General features: G+C 42.5%; 1 protein-coding gene across 1 annotated transcript in view; it reads left to right on the top strand.

The window, feature by feature from the left end:
- LOC124166636 (COUP transcription factor 2) overlaps positions 1 to 26,774 on the top strand; it is a 203,464-nt gene that overhangs the window by 105,411 nt on the left and 71,279 nt on the right. Inside the window, exons 3-4 of the mRNA XM_046544256.1 lie at positions 4,365 to 4,723; positions 6,206 to 6,464. Of these exons, the coding sequence (XP_046400212.1) occupies positions 4,365 to 4,723; positions 6,206 to 6,464 (618 nt within the window). The remainder of the gene's footprint in view (positions 1 to 4,364; positions 4,724 to 6,205; positions 6,465 to 26,774) is intronic.

Raw genomic sequence — 26,774 nt, 5'->3', positions numbered from 1 at the left:
ATATCTCTATCAATTTTAAACTTATTGAATGAATTTTTCCGGAAATTTAAAGGAAACATTTTAGATAATATCAGTTGTAATTTCCAAATCTGAAGAAATCAAAGAGAGCAAATTTTGAGGTATCGTAGTTAATTTCTGCCGCGGGAATTGAAATTATTCGAAAGAGCTTCGTTAAAATAGAAATAATTGGCTTTATAAGACAGCAAAGAGCACATGCCTCATCAGCGTAAAAAAAAGTGCGTATAATTACTGCGAAAAGTAAATGCATAGACATTACTTATGTCTTATTTATGTTGAGCACATCATCACCCGACTCACTCTGAGCCAACTCTTATAAAATCTTGTAAATTATAATTAATAACTGAAAAAAACACCTTTCCGCCCATCAGATTGGCTAAAAAGAACATCCTTTCACTCCTCCGTCCAATTGCTTCACTCTCGCATCCACCACTTCCCGACTCTTGTGCAAAATTCCCGTCATCACTTGGTGTATCTTCAAGTGCAGCAGAATCTCCATCTTGTGTGTTCAACTGGTCGGCAGCATCCAAAGATCTCAAGTTATAGAGCCTGGCCATATTTTGGATCTTTGCGTGATCATAACACCCGTAAATTAGGCTTTTCCATAACATATATTTGTATACATAGTGTGGGCACTGTTCAAATAATACTTACCCAAAAAATAAAAATATAAAAGAAAGCTTGAAAAAGAACAAGAAGTGTGCAGGTGGGGTGACAATCCGCACTGATTACTGCGCGTGCCAATGACACGCGGCTCTCCCGGATGACAATGCGAGCGAATGGATGTAAAGGTGGTGAGACACGTGAGCCGTTTTCGTGTGGAGCGAGATTAGAACGGATGTGGGATTGTTTTTCACTCCACGTCACCGTTCAAAGATTAAATTCCATCGAAGCTGAATTGTTGTCAACATTTTAAGTCATGTATTAATAGTTTGGCATAATAATTTTTCTTATTACTTGTACAAGTTAGCCACGGGACGGAATTCAATCAGTTCAAGAAGCCATTTCTAGATGTGTGGCCGATAGATCGAAAACTATTTCCTCATGGTCGATACTCTCCTCACTCATGGCTACGCTCTCCATTGCTCGAACAGGAACATGCCTCCCTTCCTCCGCTCCCAATTACACTATTTTCCACTGAATATTGCAATTATTTGAGCAGGTAAGCGTTTTGGGTTGAGATGGACTTAAGCAGGAATCGGAATTCCAGTATAAAAGCAAAAAATGCGATCTGTCGTGAATCAGTTACAGCATTTGTTGTCAGTTAGTCAACTTCCATTCAAAAAGAAATTTTCACGAAATAAAATTTTTAAAAGTTCGCCGAAGTCAAGATTAAATTCCGGAGATAGGCAGCTGTACTAGTGTAACGTACGTAATTAAAATGCGAATTTCCTAAAACCACCAGATTCACTACCAGCACACGTCGGGATAGCATCAGATCTTTTTTCACATACCCGGTGGAGAACTCGAATAGCCTTAAATACCGCGAAGTTCTCAGCACCATCTACCCGGGACCATTTGAACTTGTATCTTGGGAATCATACCTTCAAGGCTGTTGTTGGTCGGGCGCTCGGGAATCCACTCCTTCGCCAGACCGCACCCAACATGCCCGGCTCGAAGACATTACGTCGCGCAAAATCCCATTCCTAGTAGGTATAGCATGAGCAGCATGCGGATGGCAGCCCTCGTCTGTTTCTCTCGGCCCCCGACGGATATCTGTTATATTCTAAGCGGGACAGGAGGCTCTGGGCTCTGACTCCATGTCTCACTGAGTTGCATATTTTATGGATCGAAAAAGGCATACACTCATAGCCAATGACGTGAGACCTTAACCGACGAAATGATTTAAAAAGCGGCGAAAAGGATGCATTAGCAACTCAGTGAGACCTAAAGAATCCGCATGCATCGCCGGCGAAACACTCAAATAAATGGACCAACGCGGAGTAATGCCCGGAAGACGCAAGTCCACAGATAAACTAAATGAATAGGCTCGCGAAGTCACTCATAAGGTGATCATGCGGACTCAATCAAAGGGCCACTTTAACTTATGACATCCCCACTCTTCCCGTGTGGTCGATTATTATTGCCAGACGGTTGCCGAGCAACAAGTGGAACGCAGAGAAACAAACGAGAGGCGACGGGCGACTCACTTACGCCTCGCTAAACACACACACACACACACACTATACCGTTCGACACGCACGTACTCGATTCGTTTTTGGTTACGTCTGATGCGTGCGAAACGGTACGTACGGAAAATATTCGGTACCAGATATCACCGATCACCCCCACCTCACGAATCGGTTTCGTACGCTTTCGAAAAGGCACGACTTTGTCTTATTTACTTAATGCATGTTTCTGAATTTTCTTAAAATTTGTAACATGTTCTGTGTGTTATAGATATATTGGCGGATTGCTTTAATGAGCAGTTGGCAAGTTTTGCTTTTGCATGAATGTGGAAGTATAATTTGTTAGTGACATTTTTATACCCTGTGGTGTGTATGAGGTATACTCTTGCATGATACAGATTGATCACCTCCTGCCAAACACCCTAGAGGTGGCTTGCAAGGTATTATGTAGATGAATTTGTGTCCAGGCGACAAAAAGGAAACGTGGCGTTCTCACACGCAAGGTACAGTTTAGTTTGTGCTCTGAGGTTTCCCAGTTGATTAAAAGAAACTTCGTATTTGATTCATCAATGAAAAATCTTCTCACATGTATATGAATACACAATGGATGATTAATAAAAAATTGCTGGGACTTGATGCGCATTGCAGGATAACATCTCCACTGGATCACAATTAACTGGATCACACTGTTGTAATTAAAGTATATTACGAGCATGTCGTTTTCTTGTAACTGGTAAATAACTCTTCGTTAAAACTTTCGCGGGTGCTCGTCATTATGATTAAAAACTTTTGGACTATGTCGCCGCGTCAATTCTTGGGTGGCCCCAACGTTTCCCGACCGATGCTGGTCGCCTTTTCAAGGGATTATTCCCTTGAAAAATTATTAATATCCCTTGAAAAAGAGACCAGCATCGGTCGGGAAACGTTGGGGCCACCCAAGAATTGACGCGGCGACATAGTCCAAAAGTTTTTAATCATAATGGTAAATAACTCTTTACACGTATATAAAATATGAGAATATTTTATACACGCGATCGTGGCCAATACAAGCCTAATCTGAATTGTGCACTTGTGAAGAGAGATATGCGTTTTCGACGACCACCGAAAATCGAATCGATGGCGTATCGTGTCGAATGGATCCGAATATGTACGCAGCGAGTTCATTATATGATGAGTGGGATATTTTATAGGAGAGGAGCCCTAAAGAATAACCGTTTATTCGATCGTGTCTTTCGGAACGCCGATTGAGTGAGTGCGTGCGTGCTCATTGGACCGCGTGCGGGCACGAGGTGTGCGTTTTCTTTTGTTCTTTCATCGGGCATTTTCACAAATATTGCGCATTGTGGCTTGAAGTTGAAAATGATTCTCATAGATGTAAATTTTCTACTTATCATCCAATGGCCAGACACCTGACCAAACCACAAACTGAAATATCCTTCTTGTGATGAGAGGTTGAAAACGGTGAAAACTCGAAAACTATTCTCCAAAATAGACACGTGTCATCAAAAGGTTGCGCGCTGACCTGTCTCAAATGGTGAATGAATCCTATAATAGTGGAAAAACTCAAGACTACACTTGTTACTTCCCCTAATCTTGCCTTCAATTAAGTCATTCACTTTTAAATGTCAAGATTGACTTATTCGCAACCTGTTTTCTGCAGTTTTCCTTCAAAACCTTAATGGATGCCGTAAAATATGGGGTGATACTTTTGGATATCATACAAGAAATGATGTCACTCGCGTCGCTGGCTGAGCGAACCGAATTTCACTGAGAAATTAAACTAAAATTAGATCATTTTAGCTTAAGTTGTATTCTCGTGATTGTGTTGTGTATCAAATCCATGTCTCTTTCTCTTGATTGCTACTGCCTTATTGCAAATACTGGGACTAAATGGGTCGCACTCATTGCCTCGGGGAGGGCATTGATCAGAACTAATTGATATGACAGCAACAGTCACACTATTAACAAACCAATCAAACAAATTAATTACGAGAGGGACTGTGTGTGCCTCCGACTATCATTGGTCGACACGAGGGCTCGTTGGAATTTCTTGCGACCGCTGTGTCATGTCAGTAGTTGCTCTCGTGGTTGCACCCCGTTGTTTGATGTTGCCGAGAGACGGAATTCGCCCTCACTGGCGTTAGAATGATTTCCGAGTCGTATCCAGCGTGTTTTGACCTTCCAATCTGCGCCTCATTCTATGTGCTGGGCCTGCAGCTGTTCAGCGCGGTCGAGTTCCCCCTTCGCAGCCACCCATGGGGCTTCCCGTCGGGCAGTTCGCACTGGCGCCTGGCGCCAACGGCGTCGTGCACCCGGCTCCCGACGCTGCCGCCCTCAACGGACACCACTCGTACCTCTCCTCCTACATCTCGCTGTTACTGCGAGCCGAGCCCTACCCCACCTCCCGCTACGGACAGTGCGGAGGGGCGGGCCCGCCGCACCACCAGGCTGCCGCTTCCGCCGCCGCCGCCGCATCCAACATCATGGGCATCGACAACATCTGCGAGCTGGCGGCGCGGCTCCTCTTCAGCGCCGTCGAGTGGGCCAGGAACATCCCCTTTTTCCCGGACCTCCAGGTGAGCCATCAATCCATTCCTCATTCTCCCTCGCTCATTCCTCGCGGGTTGTTCTCCAGATCAGTTAAAGCCTCTCTCGGGTGCTCATTCGCATCAGTGCCTCCGCCACTGAAACATTGATAGGTATCGGAAGCGAACGGTCTGACCCGGGGAAACACCCGAAAATATTCTGCCCGGTTCTACCTACTACTCTGTCTCTCTATTTTGAATTCAATTTTAAAATCGAAAATCCGAATTGAAACGCGGCAGTGTTACGACAACGCATTAACGTAACTTTATGTTGACGTGACTGAAAATCGCCCGCGTTCAAGAGTGTCAGTATGTATGCACGTCTAAAATGAATGTCCACTCGATGTCCTGGGAGGGCGTTTGGCAGCACATTCATCCCTAGTGTACTCTCGCCGACATCATTCTGTAACCGTGATTGAAAAGCCAATACTTTTTAATTCCACGTTATTAAATGTCTGAGTGAATTTATTTATTCCCATGCCACCAAAAGCAGCTCTACAAGGCCTTTAAAATCGGAGTTTGCAACAATTCTAGCGTAAACGAACAACCATGCAATGGATAGGGGCAATCTACCGAGGCGGAGCTCGAATCCGCGACCTCTTGTTTGTGAGGCGAGGACTTTATCCCGCCGCCACCGGGGCCGGCAACACCAACTGCATGTTGCAGCAGTCTCTTTGACCCGACGATGGATAGACCATCTTGCAATCCATACGACAACATCGTTTTTTTTTTGCATCTGATTTTCCAACAAATTATCCACATGATGTTCTGGTCAACTAGATAGGTCATCAAGCAGCCTTGTGGACGATGTAATATTCATAAAATATTTAGTAGTACGTTAAGTTTGCGTCCATTGTTTTGTATAATTTTTGCAACAAACATATAATAGTTTTAAATTGTACTGTCGTTATATGTAAGGTGTTTTTAGAAAACGTCACCCATCAAGTTACTTCCGCGTCCTTAGCGTCGTTTTCTCAATACCGTTTGTTACGTCACGCCACACAACTTCTGCGGTTGGATATCCTGCCAGGTAGGCACACCTCTTGACACGCTCAGAGGGAAACCATAGCTCAAAGTATTCTACACTTAACTACAAGTCCTCTCGGTGCAATCCTTTTTGCTTGCTTAATGCGTTCACACGACGTTTGTGGTCTACGCACGTGCGAACGCACGTGACGATCAATGTTTTGAGCGGGGTGTAAGATGATCCCGTGGATATCCCAGTATATGGAAATCTTTTCTTCCATTGATTTATGTTACATGTGTAAGCCGTCATCATACCTGCTCTGTTCCTTTGCCTAGATATTCTGCCCCATCACTATAAATTCCAAGTTCCCCGATTGCCTGGGTACTATCCGTCCCGAGCGATGCCAGTTTATTCATAAATCACGTGGAATTACCGATTTTCATTCACAATGCAAATGCACGTGCGCTTTGACACGCTTTGAGTGCCTCTTTCTCGTGACGTTTCAGGTGACGGATCAGGTGGCGCTCCTTCGCCTTGTGTGGTCAGAGTTGTTTGTGCTGAACGCCTCGCAGTGTTCCATGCCGCTGCACGTGGCGCCTCTGCTGGCCGCGGCGGGACTCCACGCGTCGCCCATGGCAGCAGATCGCGTCGTCGCCTTCATGGACCACATCCGAATCTTCCAGGAGCAAGTTGAGAAGCTCAAAGCTCTGCACGTGGACTCGGCCGAATACAGCTGCCTCAAAGCCATCGTCTTATTCACAACCGGTAAGTCACTCCTCCTTTCCTTCGCTGATTCGGAGATGATTCAAATTCGGAGAATTGTCACAGCCATCACGGAAAATGAATTTCACTCCACAGAATATTCACAGCGAGTCGACGAGGCGAATGTAAGCGGAAAAGATTCTCTTGGGCAGCATATACGGCCTCTGCGTCATTGAATACATTTGTTACAACACTTATCTTGACAAAAGTCAAAGTGACAGGGTTGTACACGAGGTGTCAGGGGGATTAGGGCGTCCGTTGACCAGAGAAATGTTTCCTCGAAATATTTTAGGCTCTTGCACTCTCATCGATATTCTCGAAACTCCACGGATGAACTCGCCGCAGCACTTATCTTAACAAGGTGTCCAAAATGAGAGCATTCGCGCCAAATGATGCCCCTAACGAAGCGGGAGAAAGGTGAAAAAGACTGCATGAGAAAAAGAGATTATTTTAGAAATGGCACCGTATCACCTTGAGCCAGTGGTGATGCTTGTTTGGACGCAGGAAAACATTTAAAGCATGGCACTGCTTACCATCCTCAATTAAAACTCAAGTTTTGTGATGTGCGGCTAAGACCTCCTGGCCCTGATGTTGTTTAGGGACAGAATATTACTGCAATCAGAAGTATAACCAGCACGATTCATAATGCGCATTGTAACAAAGTTAAAGCATTTACATTCAAAATGTCTAGATGCGCAGTTATCATCTTCAAATGATTGCTAAAAATTTGAGGCTTCCGCCGATGTCGAAATTTATGTGACACGCGCACTCGAAGCGGTGTATTATTCTCTTGCGTAATCAACCGCAAAATGTCGCACAAACTGTCCTAAAATTGAGCTGAGCTTTCTTTGTCAGTCGCATCGATGCCCTATTAAGGAGTACACCATTCAATTCCAAATCATACCCATGCCACATTTCACACCTAGACGTCTTCTTCAACTATTCATGGCAAGGGCACTGCATAGCGGAGGCCCAATTACATTCCATAGGAGGCTGATTTCTGTTGTTACTTCGGTCACATTTTAATCGGTTTTCAAAAACGTCCGCGGCGCAGTTATGTGTACAATGCGATCCACTTTTTTCCAATATTTTGCAGCAAGGCCTTTTCAAATGCCAGGAATAGCACTGAAGAGTTGTAAATTAGATCAATCACATCATCATGAATGAAAATTTCGTAGTCCCCTCCAGCGGCGCAGCTAAGATTAAAGGCTAGGAGAGGTTTTAGGCGCAACTAATACTTTAGGGGTGCGTGGGTATTGCATACTCACCAGGGTAAGTAGGAGTTGCGGGGGCCCTCCTCCTGAAAAATTTTAATACAAATGGTTCGAAATGGCGAGTTTTGCGGCTTTCTGAGGGATATTTGATTAATCCTAACGCTTAAGTAATACTAATCCATTAAGTAAAATGGATTAAATTTAAAAATTTCTCTGAGTTCTGGGGGGTGGGGTTTATCCCCCTAAGAACCCCCGTCGCTGCGCCACCTCTACTTACACCTCATTTCCCCCTGAAACTCGGATCAATTTGTCCGTCAGCGACGCGAGTGGCGACTTCTGTAAACTCATTTCAATGCGCGGTGGGCGACAACGCATTCGGAGGCCTCAGACTTGAGGATGCTCTTTCGCAATATTCGAGATTCACGGTTTGATTTGACAAAACACGTTTGAAAATCGCGTGAAAAATACGACATCGCGCGCGTGTCTCGCATATTTTCCTGTTAATCCAGAATAGACCGAACCCCTTCTCGTTAATATCACTGCAGGTGGTAAATTAAGCTAACCTTTTTCTATAAACGCCGCTATTAACGTGTGGACACTTAACCTGGACACAAATGCTGTTACCATCCCTATCTGCGTCAAGTGTCGGTCTACAAGGGGTGATGTAGTCCATATTTGTGTATGCTAATGTATTTATTTATACTACATACATATGTTGCGTACGGAATCTAAGCCTCGATATCACGCCCACTTTTCCCGTCCCCTCCGAGCTAAATCTCCAGTGATCGCTCCCACGATGTGAAATCACAGTTTCTCGCAATCATTTTTCGCGATGGCTGCAATGCGCTCGCACCAATCAGAGCACACAGCCGCCAACAGGGACTGCACCGCCATGCTTGGCTTTTAATGGAGTGGGAGTTATAAATATGAAAGTGCTGGAAGGAGCGATGGCGAAAGGGAATGGCCGTGTGATTATGAGAATGATGGGTCAGCGAGAGAACACTCTTCTGGTCATTGAAAAGCCATCAGATCAAAAGATTAACAGAAAATGACGTCAAAAACATCTTTTCTTGCACAAGGCCGGCAACGGCGAGGACGAGGGATTGAAATTTGGTTTTGGTTGTTTAGCTATGAATTGACCCATAGATAAATGCCGCGTGTGGTTATTTAATTAAAGTCGGCCAAATTAAAGCCTCCGCCACCGCTGAGCATCACCGTCTCATGCAGAGTGGCCACTAGCAGTGGCGTAACAATAGGAGGGTGGGATAAGGGGATGTTACCCCCCCCCCCCAAAGCCTCAGAGAAATCAAAAAAATATTTTAAAATCTTGTCTGGATTTGATATATAATAACTGCGTCTGCTTAAAGTTGAATTTTTTATGCCAAAATGATGTAAAGTGCATATTCAGGCATGTTATTTTTGAAAATTTTTCCTGACCTCCCTGTTTCCCCAAAGCCCGATCATCCCCCCACCCCCCAAAGCATATTCCTAGTTACTTCACTCGCCATTGGCGTTTCCTTATCTCAAACTTTCGCCACAACAGTCGAATGATTTTCTTTTCTCCTTTCGCAAAATTAGTATCTTGCCCTTCCGTTTCCCGGCGAATTCCATGTCGCTGCATTGAGATTTGTGGCGTGAATGAGCGACCGTGAAGTGCAGTCACGTGGCGAATAACGCGATCTTTGCCTGCTGCATCTGCACCGCTCCACTCTCGATCGCGAGCCACTCCCAACGATCCGTTCGCTCCCGTGATCCGCATCTCTCGCGCATACATTCGCTCTTTTTCGTAGAAGTGAACGTCTAGTCGTCGGCTGCAGCGGTTCAAGTGAAGAGAGAGAGAGAGACGCTGGCTGCCTTTTTTTTCTTCTTTGTTTTTTTCACGGGGTGGGGGGATTTTGGGTCAGTTCGTGACTCGCGCCGGCGGCGAAGGGTGAGGCGCAGTCACGATCTCTGAGAAGGGAGGGAGTCCCTTTGTTTTGCGGCGTTGCCAGTTCGCCGGGACACGGAGGCTGCGCGCGGACCAAGAAGGACGCAACGAGATGATGGAGCGCGAGCCGTTCACGGCGGGAGCTCAAATGATCCGGATCAGTGATAGGTAGTTATTTTTCCTTCCATCACTTCGCTGGCAATGATGGCCTGCGATCCTGGATGCGACCAGTGATCCACGGGTGCGGAAGAAGAGAGCGGATTTTAGAGGCTATAGGGAGAGGTGGATATGCGGAAGCTACACTTGCAAGTGCCATCCCGCGGAATTTAATAGAACTAAAGCCGTGTCCGAATTGTTACGTAGAGATGACGTAGGAACGATATTTCTCGAATAATTCTTGTATGGAGTGCTTGGATATTAGGTCATGCTCGCTTTAGTGACAACGGCGTCACAATCGATTCAAATTAAAGATATGTTGGACAGTTCATGGTTTTAAGCCATACTATGGACAGTTTTTCATTGAATTAGTTTTAGGATTTGTGGAGTGTTTTCAGAACGCTGGATTAAAAGTATAATTGATCTATTTCCATCGAATAGTTCGAAAACTTTACAATATCCGTATTAAATTATCATGTAACTGTAATAGGTCTTAATTATTTGATAGGTTCTTTGTTAATCTGGTGTTTTCGTAGGGTGTTTGAATGTTATTGCATTTTTTCTTCGAATGACACTTATTGCAAAATTACTTCACTGGTCATACTTTCATTAATTGTGGCTGTCACCTCAGGAGCTATGCCATCGATTCCAAATGCCATTGTACTTTGCCCGGTTGCATGAGCCATCTTGTCCTCTGAATCCAACGTAACTCCTCAAAGGAATAGGATGCCTCGATAGATAGGCGCGAATTCGGGAGGTACGTACGGGTGATGCCCCCTTAGGCGGGAGTTGACGACGATAGCCAATGCACCAACTCATAGGAGGGTGCGCTATTTTGCAATTATATAAGGCTTGTTAAAAATTCCGCATGGAAATTAATTAATTACAGCCAGGCCCATTCGATGGAACCATTACACGTTCAGAGATGTGTTCACCATTCCGAATGTTGAATGAAGATTAAACTATGTTTTTCCACATAAAATGTTTATTAGATCACTACCATTGTTTCAACACACTTTGCGTTGTGTTTCAACACAAGTGCGTTGAAACCAAGGTAGTGATCCAGCCAAACTTGCTCAAACCATCAACTTCATTCCGCTGTCATAAAAAATATGGCATTCAAAAATGCGGAGCAAGGTACCTACGTAGTCTCTCCATGTTAGTAACCGGTGACGCCTGACGAAAGTCAGTAGATTTCAAGACGTTACTGAAAATTTCCAGATAGAGATTGGATGAAGTTTTTGGGACGCTCGTCTTCTCCTCTATGTTCTTACGGATGGAGTCCCGTGCAACACTCCTCTTTGGCGGCTTGCGGGCTAGCATCTAAATACAAATGGGAGCGTTTCAAATTTCTACGTGTTACATCCCCTGCTTGTTCGGCCAGTGAATGACTGGCGACCGTTGGTTCCTCCCCTTGTTGACAGAGGGGGTGGAATTCGCAGGACAAAAGACTTCGCCGTGGATGGGGCGACGGTGGCGCCGCCACCCTCTCAAGCGGCGAGCACAGAAAGCGAGAAATCGGGAGGAAGAGTGAGTGCATCGGAGGAGGACATCAAGAGAGACAAAAGAGAAGCGCGGTCCGCATCGCATCACCCCAACCCCCCCCCCTCTTATCCTCCACCTCCCCCTCCCACGGAACAGCTGATCCGCTCTCGATGAAATCTCGATCTAGACAAAATTTGCCGAGCGCTCATGCGAATGTCGAGCTCACATGCATCGAACATGTAAACAGCGTGGCGAATGAATAACGATGTGCTATTATTCATAACGATGAAGGCCTATTTACAGAAAAATAAACAGCGATGAATTAAATGTGAGCACTACATGAAAAATTAGCTACATGGGTTTGAGGGGTTAACTGAAAAGAAATTAGCGTTCACAGGACGCCATCTAACATTCTTCTGAAGAACTAACCGCAAACTGGCGCGCAGACCGCGTTGACACTGACTTGAAAAGCCGTTTCTTAGACCCAAATCTTTCCTGGAGTTAGCTTTTTCATTCCACGTCATCTTTCATCTCTAGATGTATTCTTCTATAATTCACTGTTTGAGTTAGCAGAACTCGCACAAAAAGTGCAAGAAAAAAATGGCTCCTATCAGTAGAAAAGTTCCGTCATCCAAAGATTCAGTCATCCACAGATCACGTGACACTGCGCACCGGGTTTTCCTCGATGACGTGGCCTTCTCTGCTTCACGATTGCTTATGCGTCTTCCCGCAATACAGTAGTTTCCTTCATCAAAGAAAACGAAAGGCATTGATTGCGATTCATTACTCACCATTAGTGCATTCATAATATACAAATTATTTTGTTTTAGAAATCCCAGTTTAAACGAATGGCAAGGGTCAATTTTATCCTCATTTGAAAAAGACCAGATTGGCGCCCATGCGATGCCTGAGATTACCAATGCATGCATGAGGCACAGAGCTCAGGGAAACATGTCTTAATAATCACTTATTAAAACTGGCTAAGGTCGGAAAGTTTTCTTCGTTTGATAAGGTACTGATAATCCTTATTTAAGCCAAGCGCTACCAGCTAGCAGGGTACTCTGCTACCTGCTAGCATCCTGCATCGTATCAGCGCTCAAAGCATCGCCCCAAGGTCACCTCACTTGCGGAAGCGGGAACCAGAACGCCGTCACACGGAGTTTTCCCAGCATTCATACTTAGCCGTCGCGTTTTCGCGCGCTTGAAAATTTTCACTTTTCATTTAATCGCGAAAAATAGATATCGTCATTTAAAAATCTGAAAGCGTGAAATACAATCTTTCGATTTAGGCAATAAAAAAATAATAGGAAACCACCCTATTGTTCCAATTTCTATCCCGCGGTGCTCAATCTCAACCGCCATAACTTAATGAATAGGTTGGATTTAATGATCTAGGAATGTCTATTGATGTAGTAATAGCTCCAGACCCTCCAAATGTGTTTTCCATGCTGAAAGTCAAAAGCTGACCGGCAAAATAAAAAGCAAAATGTCCTGTGTCTCCAAATTAATTCCAAACCTACATTTCACCGAGAGCTTAAACATTTTGTTTCGCCATGATTGAAGAATAACCTCCCAGGTTATTTTACAAAATATTCTTATTACTTCAAAACATAATGGTGAAAAAATAAAGACTATTTGCAATTGCAATCATTTAAAGTATTTTACGAATTCATGTTTTGCATTTATTTGTACAAGACAAAACTTTAAAATGAAAATTAGGAAAAATTTTCGAATTTTTGAAAGAATGGAGTCCGCTAGTATTGAAATTGAAATGCAGTCGATTCGATGGAGTGCATCAGAAATACCATTTAACTTTCATTGTTTTCGTGTCAATATATTGAAGACAAAAACGCTCAGCTATTGGCTCCACGGTCTGTGACGTCATTTCTCATGGTCTGTGACGTCTCATTAGCGTGCGAGGTGAGTGAACTGCGAGTGTACATTGAAAGCGCAAATTGGGTCTGATCGGAGTAAAGGAAATTACGTTTAAGTGCATGTCATGGAATCGGGTTTCGTGAAGGCTTCTTCCAATAATCTCTCGCAGGTGGATGCTTGAGTTATAACTGGCCATTTCCTTGGTGATCATGTTGGACCAGAGCAAAGAGGAGGGAAACTACCACGCCACATAAATTTATTTTTCTCTTTTACACCTGCCATGCCATGTGTTCCCTCATTCATATTCAAGAAAGATCGACGGGAAACGTAAGGCCAAAGGGAATAGTGTTTGTACGAGGGTTTGTAACATTAATTGGCCAAAGGCGAGGGAATAGAATTCGAAGGTTTACCCAAGTAAAAGTGCCGGTGCGTAGTTTACTATCAATATTTGTGTCATAATTTCAAATTGCGACCTTAAACCTTTCACTGCTGAGAACGTACCTTTTCATCATCCCTGCCTTGCGCTTTCGCCGCATGTGAGGGGAAGGTTTTGGATATGCATCGAAAGGGTTAATACAAATGTAGGATTATCTTCTCTGCCATTATCATTTGACCTACTTATACCGACAAAAAATAATTGTTCATACTGATTTTGGCCCACAATGACTGAATGAATATCCATGATTCTTTATTTAATATTTGCAACTTCTGGGATATTTAAGATTTGAGACGTAGGCACAAATAACTGGAGTTACATTCAGGTCCCGTCCAAGCAGTAATCCGACCTCTATTTCATTAACAAAACTCACTTTTTATCGACGTATTTTTTCCACCGTAGATATAATGCAATCAAAAACAGAGCTCTAATTATCTCGATGTTTATCCAAGTTAATTCATTTCGCAAATAGAGGTAGGCCAGTCAGTTATACGTTTGCCTGTGTGAGGTTTACGAGTAACATTTGTGAGGTATATTTTAAAATAATTTTATTGAAAATCGGGCGTGATATCAATACTTTTATTTATAATAAAGGCACTCGGTACTTTCCACACTGATTTAATACTTGGCAACCGGTTTCGACGTATTCTTCGTCATCATTAAGCACAACTTGTGTGCTTGCGACTAGTTGTGCTAAGTGTATCAGATAATAGGGAACTTGCATATATTTCAGATATAATCAATAGCCCCAAAATTATATAAAAATATATGTTTGCATACCTCGGTGAAAGTTTTTTTATTATTTTATGACGTGGTTTGCGATATTTAATGCATCAAAGTTCACGAGAATTTTCAAATGCAAGTGAGAAGCGAAAACGCCCGATGATTTGCTGGTAGAAAAGTGACGTCATAGTTCAGTACGAGGCACGGCGGCACGGCCATAGTATAGGTTGCATACTTGAATACATGCGACGGCGTGGTTATGATTCATTTATTGAAGTGCAGACTTATCGGAGTTGTTCATTGTGACTTCAAGGCTATTATTTGATCTATTTCTCCTCCATTGAAATCGATAGATTGCGTAAAGATGAAGGCATATGGTTATTCTTAGGCTGATCCTAGCAAGCTTCCTGTTACTGATTCCATCATGATAACAGGGTATTTTAGTGAAACTGTAGACTTCGTCGGCTCGGAAAGTCGATGCCGAGAAATGGAAAGGTAGCTGATGTGCATCTGTAATGTTTTATAGTTCATAACAAAGTGAGACTTGCGTATAATATTGGCGAAAGCGTATACTCATGTGAAATGTGTATTCTTTTGGCAGTCCGGTAGAGTCTTATGGTGAACTTATTTCCACCTCGAAGCTGTCGATGATACTTTCAACTTAAAAATGCCTTGCCTGGAGGGTGACAGGAAGCTCTGAGGAAGCCAGACTATTAATGTTTCAATTTAGTAGCGATAATATAGACGAACTTCCAACACAATCTACCATCTTGTGACTCAAAAACCCCGAAGCCACTTCCTATTCTGCAGAAAGAATCGGTCAATCGCACTTCGATCAATATAATAAACACAACGTCTTCAGGTGTTAATAAGTTACTTTTGAAATGAAATACTTCCTAAATTAGCATTAAAATGTGCATGTTTTCCAAACAGAGTCTTTAATACATTTTGGGAGCTTTTCTCACGATATATCTGAAACCTACTCTAAAGGCGAGCTCATCGTCATTGCGATCGGTTGTCACTTAAAAATTCCGTATCGGAAATCCTAGAGGGATGACCTTCGACGATGACCATGATCACCTGCACTCTCACTATCACTGGAACCCGTGGTGAAAATATCATCCCAATCCAATATATATTTGGTTTTAACTGGGGAAAGAGCAACATAGAACTGCACATTCTTTGGGCAACTTTGGGTTTGACTTTCCCTCAAACACACCATTTCCCCCGTGGTGCACATCAGTCCTATCTTTATACGATGGCCTGACAACCTTTAAATGGATCCTTGGTTTATCCTGACAACCAACTAAATGGAAATTGCTGATCCACACATGTCCATTCTTATCTCCATAATTTCCAAATCAAAGGCCGCGGAACATTCCTCTTTTGTGACTCAACTTTTTTTTGAAAAGCAAGCAACGGCGCAGAATAAAATCAAAGAATGCTGCGATTCATTTTTTGTGACCACCTCTGGATTCCATTCTTTTTCCATCTACAACTTCCTTTATCTTTCGGGGTAAACTATGGGACAAGATAATGTTTAAATATTTTCATTAATTTATTACAAAATATAAGTTCTAAAAATACCCAAAAGCCATTTTATTAATCCGCACTGATGAGTGTAAATTAATGTGGAAGATGAATGCTGTAGACGTAGTAGTTTTCCTTAGGTTGAGTTGCAAAGTTCATGAAGTTGACAAAACGGCTAATTTTTCGGTGCGCGGAGTCATTTATTGCACTGACCGTGTCTACATTTTTCAATTTTTTTGTAATAAAATAAATCAGAATTTAGGATAAAATTTCCTTTAAAATGACGTATAGTTCATTTTTATAGCATGTAGTGAAGCCAGGATATAAATTTGCAAAGTACAGCGGCACATCATTTTGACGCCGACAGTAGAAGAAAACGCTGTCTTCTTGGCTGGCACTCGAATGCATGAGGATCAACGTTGCTCTATATTTTCATATTTCCTCCCTTGATTTTAAACATCATGGAATTTTCTATGTCCTTCCGTAACTGAAATTGAACAAGTGCCTTAATAATTTGAGTCCATCGTAACCATCGAGAAACACCTATCTCGATTTTTGTTCGGAAGTTGAGTTTTTATTCTACGGCGGCCGAATTATCAAAAAATCTCAGTTTCAAGTTATTCAGTCAATGAAATATGGAAATATTATTTATATTAAAGTTATCTTCGCTCACATAGCACACGGGTTTATCATTCCGTTTATTATACTCTTATTTTTCCGTAACGCTCATCCCGACAGACGGCTTGCATCGAGGCATTTCTCCTAATTTCCTCCGTGGGAATGCAGACGAAAATTTTTTCTGGGGTGTTATTGCACAGAGGAACAATGCACCACTTGTAATTTTTCCTTACTTCACCCACGTTCTCCTTTAAACGCAACGTGGCTCTTCCAAACCTGCAGTTACTGGGCTTGGATCTTGGACTCGTACTGAACTATGACGCCACAGCCAAAGATTAGTGGGGGCGGTATTTTTTAGCCCGCGAAACTCGGGCGACTTTTGGGAGTCATTTTCTAGGGTATAAACTGAATTTTAAGCGGAAAAAAGTATATTGCGGTACTAAGTGTTTACTGTAGTATATCAGCATACTGTTTATAAAAAGTTTGCAATTTCCCTATTGTGGAAATCACAGAGTGCCATTATTATTACTGTGCATAGCTCCCACAAAGTGAATTCACCCACGACCAACTTCGTCAATACTTTTGATGGAAAGTGATTCTCGGGCTGGAAATCAAATGTTTGATAGTTTATTGCATGATTAGAGGATTGCTTTTCATAAACTCGGTATTAATATGGTTCTTTTATTAATTTTTAGCACAATTTATAGTTTTTTCGTCTCCTGTGCATTTCTTCAAAGCATAAGTTTATAGGTTTTCAAGGTGCAAGTTTTAGTGTGTTTTGTCACGATTTTCCGCCATTTAATATCAGTATTTATCGATGAACCCTATGGATAACTTCAATAATGGACCAGCTTAGACTCCAGGTACATATATTTTTGTCTTCTATACTTAGTTTTAATTCGCGTTTTTTGTTGTCTATTAAAATGAGATTTTTTAATAACTTATATTGTAAATACGTACGAAAGAGGTTTGGGTGACTTAGTTTTCACGAATTAAGTTGTAAAACTACTAGGATCATCACTGTTAAAGTTCCATTATTAAGGTTTACGTCGACGTAAATGTGCACGGGAAATCAAAAGCGGAACCGGAGAGGGAGAGGTGGGGGAGAAGGGGGCAAGCGACAGCGCACAATTAAGCATTTTTATTTTATATCTTCCAAATGAAAACTTCTATGAAAGAGGCAATCATTTTATTTCGAAGGAAATTCGATTTCCCACCAACGCTTTGCTTCGTATTTAGAAATTTAACTTACTTTGTGTGTTGCACCCATGTTACAAAACCCTTACAATGCACGGTATTGTCCCGAGTTCTCGGGCAATACCGTACACCAGTTAGGGCCAATACCGCTCTGCGCATGATGAATGATATTGCAAAAACTGTGAGGGAAATATCAAAGTTTCGAAAAAAAAGTAACCCACAATATTAACAATAGAGGACTCTTGTTTGGTGTAAAAAAAATATACCATGATATGGGCGATTCAAAACCACTAGTTTGAATATAATCACTAATAACATGTCTACCGAAGTTCGAGTTAGTCTTTAAAATTATGAGAAAAGTTTACAAAACAGAAAAACTTTCGTCACATACACGTTCGCAGAGGCAGAAGCTCCCAGAATGTCTCTGTCGGTTTCGCTTTCCTTCCGCTATGCAGTAGCACTTCCCAATGTTCGCTACATACTACGGCGGATCTAAAATTATGGTGTACGGTATTGCCTCGCCGCCGGACGGTATTACCCCGGTGCCCCCTACTATAAAGAAGGTAGTTCGAAATAGAAAAGTTAATAGGTAGAGAGTTCTTGTCGACAGCGCAGCATAGAAATAAATGAATGAAATATGCAAATGCATGCGCACATGTTGAATCTAGTCTACGAGCATGCACGCACTGCATGCCTTCTTTCCAAACTCGTAAACATTTTTATTTTTTGAGATTATAAAATTAATAGTTGCTAGTCAAAATATATCAGATTTGTCTCCTAGCGAAAGCGAATGCTACCTCACATATGCACCACGTTTTTCGTTTTTGATATCTGAAATATTCTTCTAAAACTTATTTTACTTTCTCATCAATCATATTTGAAATTTTCAATAATTTAAGCGGCCAAATGCAGTTATTTTCCTCTTTTTAACAAAACGTGATTTTTATAAAAATATTATTTTTATAATTTAATATTATTTTCTATTGCTTATACCGATCAACTTCCAAATTAAAAATGAAAGCCACTTCTTGCGAGGGCACATGCCATTTAAGGCTCGCGGCGAGCAGCAAATATACTTACGTGCCGATGTAATAAATGAGAACACAAAATGAATATAAATTGCCATATATCTCGAACACTTGTAATTCACATTTCCCCAAAGGGAGGTCATTTACAAAGCACCTATGTACTAAAAGAACCATTGCGAAATATTATTTCAATTAGCAAATAGGATGAAATAAAACTTGATAATTAAAAATCAACAACTATGCCAAATGTGTCTTGTGCTCGCTGCTTCCCAAAATCTTTCGTAGCGCTTCAAGCATAAAAACAAGAGGACCGCCTACAAATGTCATTTCTTCGAAAAAAAAACACTGTTACTGCTCCCCTTTAATCTTTCGGTGTGTTTTTGAGGAGAGTTGCAAGTGTAGTCGTTATATCTCCGCGTTCGAAGTGACACTGTTTAAATACCTAAACGCCATTATGATGATGAAAAAATTTCTCTAATACCTGCGCTTGCTGGAATTAAAATTAATAAAATACTTGTCGCCCTATGATCAAAATAAAGGCTACAAAAGATTCTGCCGTGACGAAGTGCTCAACCCCGGCCTCCGAGGTGAGAGTTAACGACACTAACCACTGCACCAACGGACCCAGCTGAAGGAAGTTGTGCTGTTTTGGAATTATATAAGGCTAGTTAAAAGTACCGCATGAAAATTAATTAATTACAGCCAAGCTAAGGCCCATTCAATGGAACCACTGACGAAAGTTAAGAGATGTGTTCGGCATTCCGAGTGTCATAAAAAATACGGCATTGAAAAAGGCGGAGCAAGGTACGTGGTCTCCCCTTGTAGAGGGGCTCACCCTAATGAACAAGCTATTCCTGTAAACACGCAGTGCGTCACAGCTCTAAGAATATGGCTGCCTAGTGTTTCAGCGCTACGTTAATTTTGCAAATTTTAATAATAAATGTCGCACTTGAAAAATACCTCACCATTCTCAGACTCGTGATTTCGCGTAATTGAGGTTCGCGTAATCCAGGTTTTTACGATCGCTTCCCAAAACCGTACAAATACTCGATTCACATTCACTCCACGAAAAACCGAAACTATGAAGATACCGCCATTCAGCTGTTTACTTATTTTTCAATTTTCTTCATTGGGTGAGAAAAACATGCATGCCTGTATTCATCTTAATATGAGAGGTCAAAGGTCAACTCCAGCCACAGTTGGCCTCGATCTTGGCCCTTGGAATATCACTCCGGGAAACTCCAATGACTAAAAGGATATACTGTTCTCTGCCTCACTTTTGTGTCTATTTCGAAAAAAAGTCCGCAATTTTTGCGTGTCACGTCGATTTTATGGGCTGAAAGATAACTTCCAAATGTGTGCGTTTAGTTAAGTCGTTTACGTTTAGAGCATTCGTCTTTGTGATAGCGAGCCTTGGAAGATGACTGCAGCGGATACATCAGGGCGAGAAGCTTTCGAAAAATGGTGTAACAGAAGAATGACGAAAATCAAATGGGTAGATCGTGCGACTGATGCGGAAGTATGTAGAAGGTGAGAAGGATAGAAGACGTTCGAAAATCAGTGTGGGAAGAAGACATGGGACAACTTGGTCGACCGCACCATGACACACGATGGTCTGATGAAAATTCTGGTCGAAGGACAGGAGTGGAGGGGAAGATGAATCAAAGGAAGGAAGAGGGAGGAAAGGAAAGGATCGAATGAGATAGCACGCCGAGCAGTTGATGAAGGATTTTTGGGAGAGGAATTCTGCAGTCGTTGAAGATAGCCGACAGGAGAACTGAGGTCTGCGTCTAGCCAACCTTTGCGATTCAAGAGTGTTGATCGTGATGAAGATATCGTCTCTTTCCTCAATTATGCAATGCATAACAAACTTACGGATCCAAATGAAGGAAATAATACCGAGCATAATATTCTTAGAGCATAATTTTTAGCATAGAAATGCTCTTTGTAGGCACAGCTAGACTCAGAAGACAATTAAGAACGCACACTTGTTCTTTCGAAGAATGATCCCCACCGTATTAGAGGAATGAATTAAACTCGGGTTTCCCATCGGGTGAGTCGCTCCAACGTTGTCAGAAACGGATCCACCCGGTTGAAGGCCCGAGGACAGCTCATTCAACTTTACCTTTTTGTGGTCCAGACGCGATCGAAGAAAACTATGGGATCAATTCCAGGAAGTCGCTCATGTCTCTATCCCAACTGAAACCCGACAGGGTTGCCACGTCGCTCCGACTACATTGCGCACTTGATGAGTTGACTCGCAGTACAAATAGAGTCGCCAGATTCCAAGATGTCCGCCGCTTTTCAAATGAAATATCTCTCGTTAAAATACTTCCAGGTGTGATATTCCTCTGCAGTAATGCTATTTTTTATGAAAATAAGTTATAAGAGTTAAGGTCAATATATTATTTTGTAAATTTCACGACTGAACGTTATCAGAATTACTCTGTCTGGAGTGAGTTGAGTTGCTCTTAGTTTCCAAAAAACAAACTCTAACATTCATTAACTCCACTCAGTGGCGGCGCGTGCGTATACGCATGTTAGCAAGTGCACACCCAAAGATGAATGAATTATAAAAGGAAACTATTCCTTTGCAACGAGAAGGATAAAAATCCTGTCTGCATATGCAAGAGACATGAATCTCCGAACGCTACAGCTATCTCCTTTTCGAATTCACCGCTCTACAAGTGTGCGATCCCGTGGCATCATGCCGGGCGCATTTTCGGTTTATGCGATCGCTTGTGGGTGCTCTGGCAGGACGAAGTATGCGGGGGGGTATGTACAGTTCAAATGGGTGATGGGAGCAGACTCAAAACCATGCGAGTGCGCACGCGCATAATTTTGGTGAGTGAGTCGCAGGTAGTGTAGTGGTGTAGCCGCCACCTACACTACCTGCCCCCAGGATCCTATAGTCCGTCTACAGAGTCATCTGTATGGCCGTTTTCTACACTACTTCCTCATAGGGTGTAAGGAAAGGAGAATGAATTTCACCTACCGTCACTTGTAAATGTGTGTTTAGAATAATTATTTTCATGCATGCTAATATTATTTCTGTTCATGCAATTTTAAGGGTAGAATATACCAGTGATATGTTTTGCTTGCTTTTTAATCTATTACGACGAAATATGATGCTCATGGATTAGTATTAACATAATATAATTAAACCATCCTATATCTGCTATAATGCACACCCTAGATAAATTACCACCAGCCGCCACTGACTCCACTTGAGCCTGAGATCTGATTCACTGAAGTAGAGCGAGCATTCCCGATTGAGTGAAGGACTGCGGCATGGAATATTTCTGGGCCCGAAAGGAAACCATAAAATAAGAGACATTTTGCCGAAAGCAGTGCTTAAACGAATTCATTTTCCCGAAAGATATAAAACAAGGTAGAGTGAAACTCAGTAGTCAAATCACGTGCCTCCTTATGTTGTGCTGTGACGAAGTCCTAAGGACTGTTTTGCAATCAGGACGTTTGTTTATCTTCAGAGTAACGAGATCGAGAGAAATGTCGTCAAGAATTCATGTCCCACCGTGTAGGTATTGGTGTGGCAAATTCCCTCCGCTGTGAATGCCATGTCGCCACTTGGCGCATTGAGATCGTCTGTCGATTTAGGGGGGGATGGGGGGGAAGTCGTCTCCACGTAATATCCTCCAAATCGATTTGCTGCGAGGAATTTCAAAATTTTAACCCGATTAGTGGGGCTGCTCCCTCCGCATGCATCGCAGACTTCTTCTTTGCAATCGGAATCAATTCACGGCCCGATGTGTGTGATTCTAGAATATCGATCCTTTTGTCGTATCGATCCTCCCCCCCCCCCTCCCCCGTCCAACCCTTTTATCTCTCGCACTCCATTGTTGCTTCGCCGAAGAAGGGGGTGGGGTGGGGGGGAGTCGAATCGCCGCCGCCGCCGCCACCACAACCCCCTGCTGGTATCCCGCGGAACTAAATTTATCCCCTGGACGGGCCGGGCGCGCGTTCCTTTGTTCCGATTGTGTTTTGTTTGAGTGGTGGGGGTGGATCCGTGCGGAATATCGCTACGAACCTCGGGTCCATCCGCAAACTCCATCGCATTAATTACTCGCGGCTCTTGCTCACATCCTATCGACCAAAAATGAATTACGACTCCCATGTACTCTTACATCCACCAATTTACCAGAGCATCTTACCACCTCTGAATAACAATATCACGGCAACCACCAAAGAGCCTCGCCATCTTACCACTTCTTGATTGAATCTACGTCTACATAATACCTACCCTGCGAGCCACCTCTAGGGTGTTTGGCAGGGGGTGATCAATGTACATAGTATTGCAATCCATAGATTGTTGTGCGTACCACTCACCCCCATCTTGTACGAAAGGATACACGGCAAACAACAGCAAAACACAGAAAAACCGAAGGCTATCGGAAGAAAGAGTTCAAAGAGGCCAATGACGACCGGCCTTGTTTCGTCCGTAGCACTTAAACGACTTCAAAATAGAACCACTTGCACAGTAAACGATATAGTTGAATCTTTCGAAACCTCCCTACACAGAACACAAACTGCACGCATACAACCGCATTGTAATTACAATGAAAACTCTCACTCACACAAACACAATAGACCGAAAAAGCTATGGTACATTCGATTCAGTTCACATTCATAGTATTGCAAACCTAAGAATGGTATGCATCCTGCATCCCTCCATTCCTCCCTATCTTTCTCCCTCTCATGCCAGTTCAATAATACCTCTCAAAGACTCTTTTTCCCCTTTTGTGACCTTCTTCAGCTGTCTGTCGCGTTCATGCTCATCCCTTGTTTCCAGTCATTGGGGACTTTTCCATCAACTTTTCCTCCCTTCACGCGTAGACGCCGTGTCTAGTTAAGTGGCCCATCCACCGTGTTCCTCTTCTTTGGTGGTTGTCAATTGGTGGCGATATTTTAAAGCTTTTTAACCCGAAGTTTGAATATTTGGAGCACTAGGAAATGTCAATGCCATGTCTATACAATGATGCAAGTGCGGCCAGTGACCCTTGCCACTCCTCACCCGCGTCTCCCCCACTCCAACCCTAACCTCCGTCCTGTGAGGAAGTTGCCCAATCCCGATACTATGCCTATGCTGTCAGTGCCTTCCTAAACATTTTTCAAGTTCCTGGACTACAAACACACTTATTCGACATCCCGGTATCTAGATGGTATTCTCCTCCGCAGCGATTTCGTTATAAGCGAGATGAGTCCCTGATTTCTATTTACGATTATGAGTGTGGAGCGCGTGACAATAGTCTTTTTCCAGGTGGATCAGATCCGGAATTCCACACCGGGTTTTCCTCCGCCCTCCAGTCCCGCTGCTGACGTAATGTCGCAAACACCCTATTAAAAGGCTTAAGCAATTGCTGGAAAAAGGACTGACAATGACTCACACTTCCGAAAGAACCTGTTATCGCAGACAGGAAATGTAGAGAGGTTCCAATATTATATTCTCCGTGTCGCCCAAAAGGTATCCATTCTCAATCGCACAAGCAATATACTTCAGCCTAGCGCACAGCCTCAATGCGTCTTGCCGCTCCGACTCTAATTCGCTTAAAGTCTGTTTTACGACGAGCGATCCAGCATTTGATCCAGCCTGGCCCGCCATTCATCGCCATCATTAGCCCGCCGAAATCATGGTAAATCTAAGCTCCCTGGTAGCGCAACTGGTTAGAGCACCCGGCCGGCAACCGGGAGGTTCTGGGTTCGGGTCCCAGTCAGGTAGCATTTTTACCCTCTGATTCCTGGCATTATCGTCGCGAACGGCGACGCTAAAATCCGCGGGTTGGATTGATAATATCCCCATTTGAAATGGCGACGAAGAGAAACAAATTCCAGAGAGTGCGACGCTATTGCAGCCACGAGGATGAAGGGAATACTGCCGTGCTGAGGATAAATGCGAAGGAGAGCGAGAAGCACGTGAGAAATGATTGTGAATGGAAGACTGCTTGCAGAGGAGATGGACACTCGAAGCTATTCGAGGCGTAAACACAGCTTAATATTGTCGAAGTCGGTCGAGTGAAGTCTTTTTTTTTTAATTTGATCATGTATACGTTCCTCATCTTTAGAAACAGCCATATTCTAGCTGAGTTCAGCGACGCGAGTGGCGTCTTTTGTAAACCCATTTAAATTGTTCAGTGGGTTAAATCACATTCACAATAAGCCGACTGGGGAAGTCGCCATCATTACAATAATATCCGTGGATAACTTCTTGGAGTAACTTAACACTGCTGCTCGAGAAACGCTATAAGGTTTACGGCTGGCATAACCCAGCGTGTTGACACTCTTTTCAATGAGTGTAGATGGCAGTGTCATCGCTTTTTCTCTCGCTCGTGTGTTGAGTGAGTTGGGCGGTTCGCGGGTTCGCCGTCAACTGTTTATGCGGAAAGGGAAAGAACAAAGGAGCATCAAGATGCGCCTCATGATTGGTGGAAAGGGGGTTGGGGGTCGCTTTATCTCGTGCGCCCTTTGGTGCTCACTTGTTTCTCTCTCTCTCTCGCTGTCCACCGAGGATCGATCTGACGAAAGAGAGAGAGATAGAACATCTTGAAGGAGGAAGGAGTCAAGTCGCGGAAAGCACTCTCCCTCTCTCTTTCGTCTTCACTCTTTCATCTCACTTTACCTCCCCCCCTCCCCATCAATCCCATCGCAAACAATAGAACTCGTACGTGCGTGTCAAGAGCATGCTGTCCACTTATCGCAAATGGTTGTGTATAATAATAATTATTATTATTATTTTATGTTTATCTCAAAATAAAATTATTCTCTCGTTTGGAGAGGCGCCAATTCATATTCGATATTGTCGCTGCGGCCCTCTGAGGAATGATCGGAAAATACTTGATACCTTTAATAAAATCTTAAAGTTTTACTTGGATTATTATTGGATGGATTTCTGCGCTGAGGTGAAGGCGGATAAGGATTTTTTTCTAAACTTCACGGTGTGATACCATTTTCCGAGATTATAAAACATGCAAATCTTCCAAAATCTTTCTATTTATATTGCAAGGGGTGTATATATTTCCATTTCTTCATTGTATTCGTGGTGGATATTTTGATGTCAAATTTTTATTATTCCGAATATTTTCACATACTATGGGCGGTCGAAAAAGTTTCCCTGCAAATGAAGTAACTATGCATGTATTTGTGGACTATTTTTTCCCTCCTCCATTTATTTATTTTTATTAACCGACATTATTGACTCCATTACTTCTAGAAAAACGTACGAAAAATGAGAGTTCAATAAAACATGAAAAAGAACAATCACACAATAACAGTAATGTTAATTACTTCATATCAACTGTAAACAAAGACATATTCAAAATGGAAAAAGCTTTAGGTAATCTATAAGGCTGACTTGTGTTTAGGTTAGCATCATTATGTAATAATCATCAAAGCATTCATTGGTTTACAAATAGTGTAAAAAAGTACATGTACCAACATTTACAAAAATAATATCTTTGATTAAATATATTATTATAATTGTCAACTTTGATTTAACAAAGTACTTCTTCAATTCTAGGATATATAAAGAGCATTATTTTCCTTTTTTAGAAAATTTAAAGATTTACCGACCTTTAAAACTCAGATGGTAATACGTTGTAGACTTTCGGTCCAATGTGCTTTAAACTTTTTCTTAACAGTGACGATTCGGACGTCGGAAGGGCGTCAACACCCGACGAAAAACCACTTGCCCGAACTATCTGGTACCGGTACTTTTGTTGCAGCCCACAAAAAAGGAGTCTAAGGACTTTAAACACACACAAGTGTCTGAGAGTTTAAAAAGTTTTACGAGCGGAAAGGACGATAAATTGTGTTACTGTTTTATAATCACCCGAGTAAACCTTATCTGCCGGGTCGTAGCTGGTTTGATAAAGATCAGATAAGCTCCACCCCATGTAATTACTCCATATGTAAATGTAGAGTTCACGTAATCTAACCTCAGAATATCTAATGAACATTTCTTACGAAGCACATAAAATTAAGCTAGAGCATAGCGCATTACTTTCATTACAGATTATATGTGTTGTGTCCGTTTCAAACCTAATATAGGGCTATTCCTAGATATGTGATACTATTTACACGTTCAACTATCATGGGATAAGAGCTTGTATC

This window comes from Ischnura elegans, chromosome 10, assembly GCF_921293095.1.
Source record: "Ischnura elegans chromosome 10, ioIscEleg1.1, whole genome shotgun sequence".
NCBI lineage: Eukaryota > Metazoa > Arthropoda > Insecta > Odonata > Coenagrionidae > Ischnura > Ischnura elegans.
Note: the sequence above shows the minus strand (reverse complement) of the source record. Positions and strands in the feature narration are given on the sequence as shown.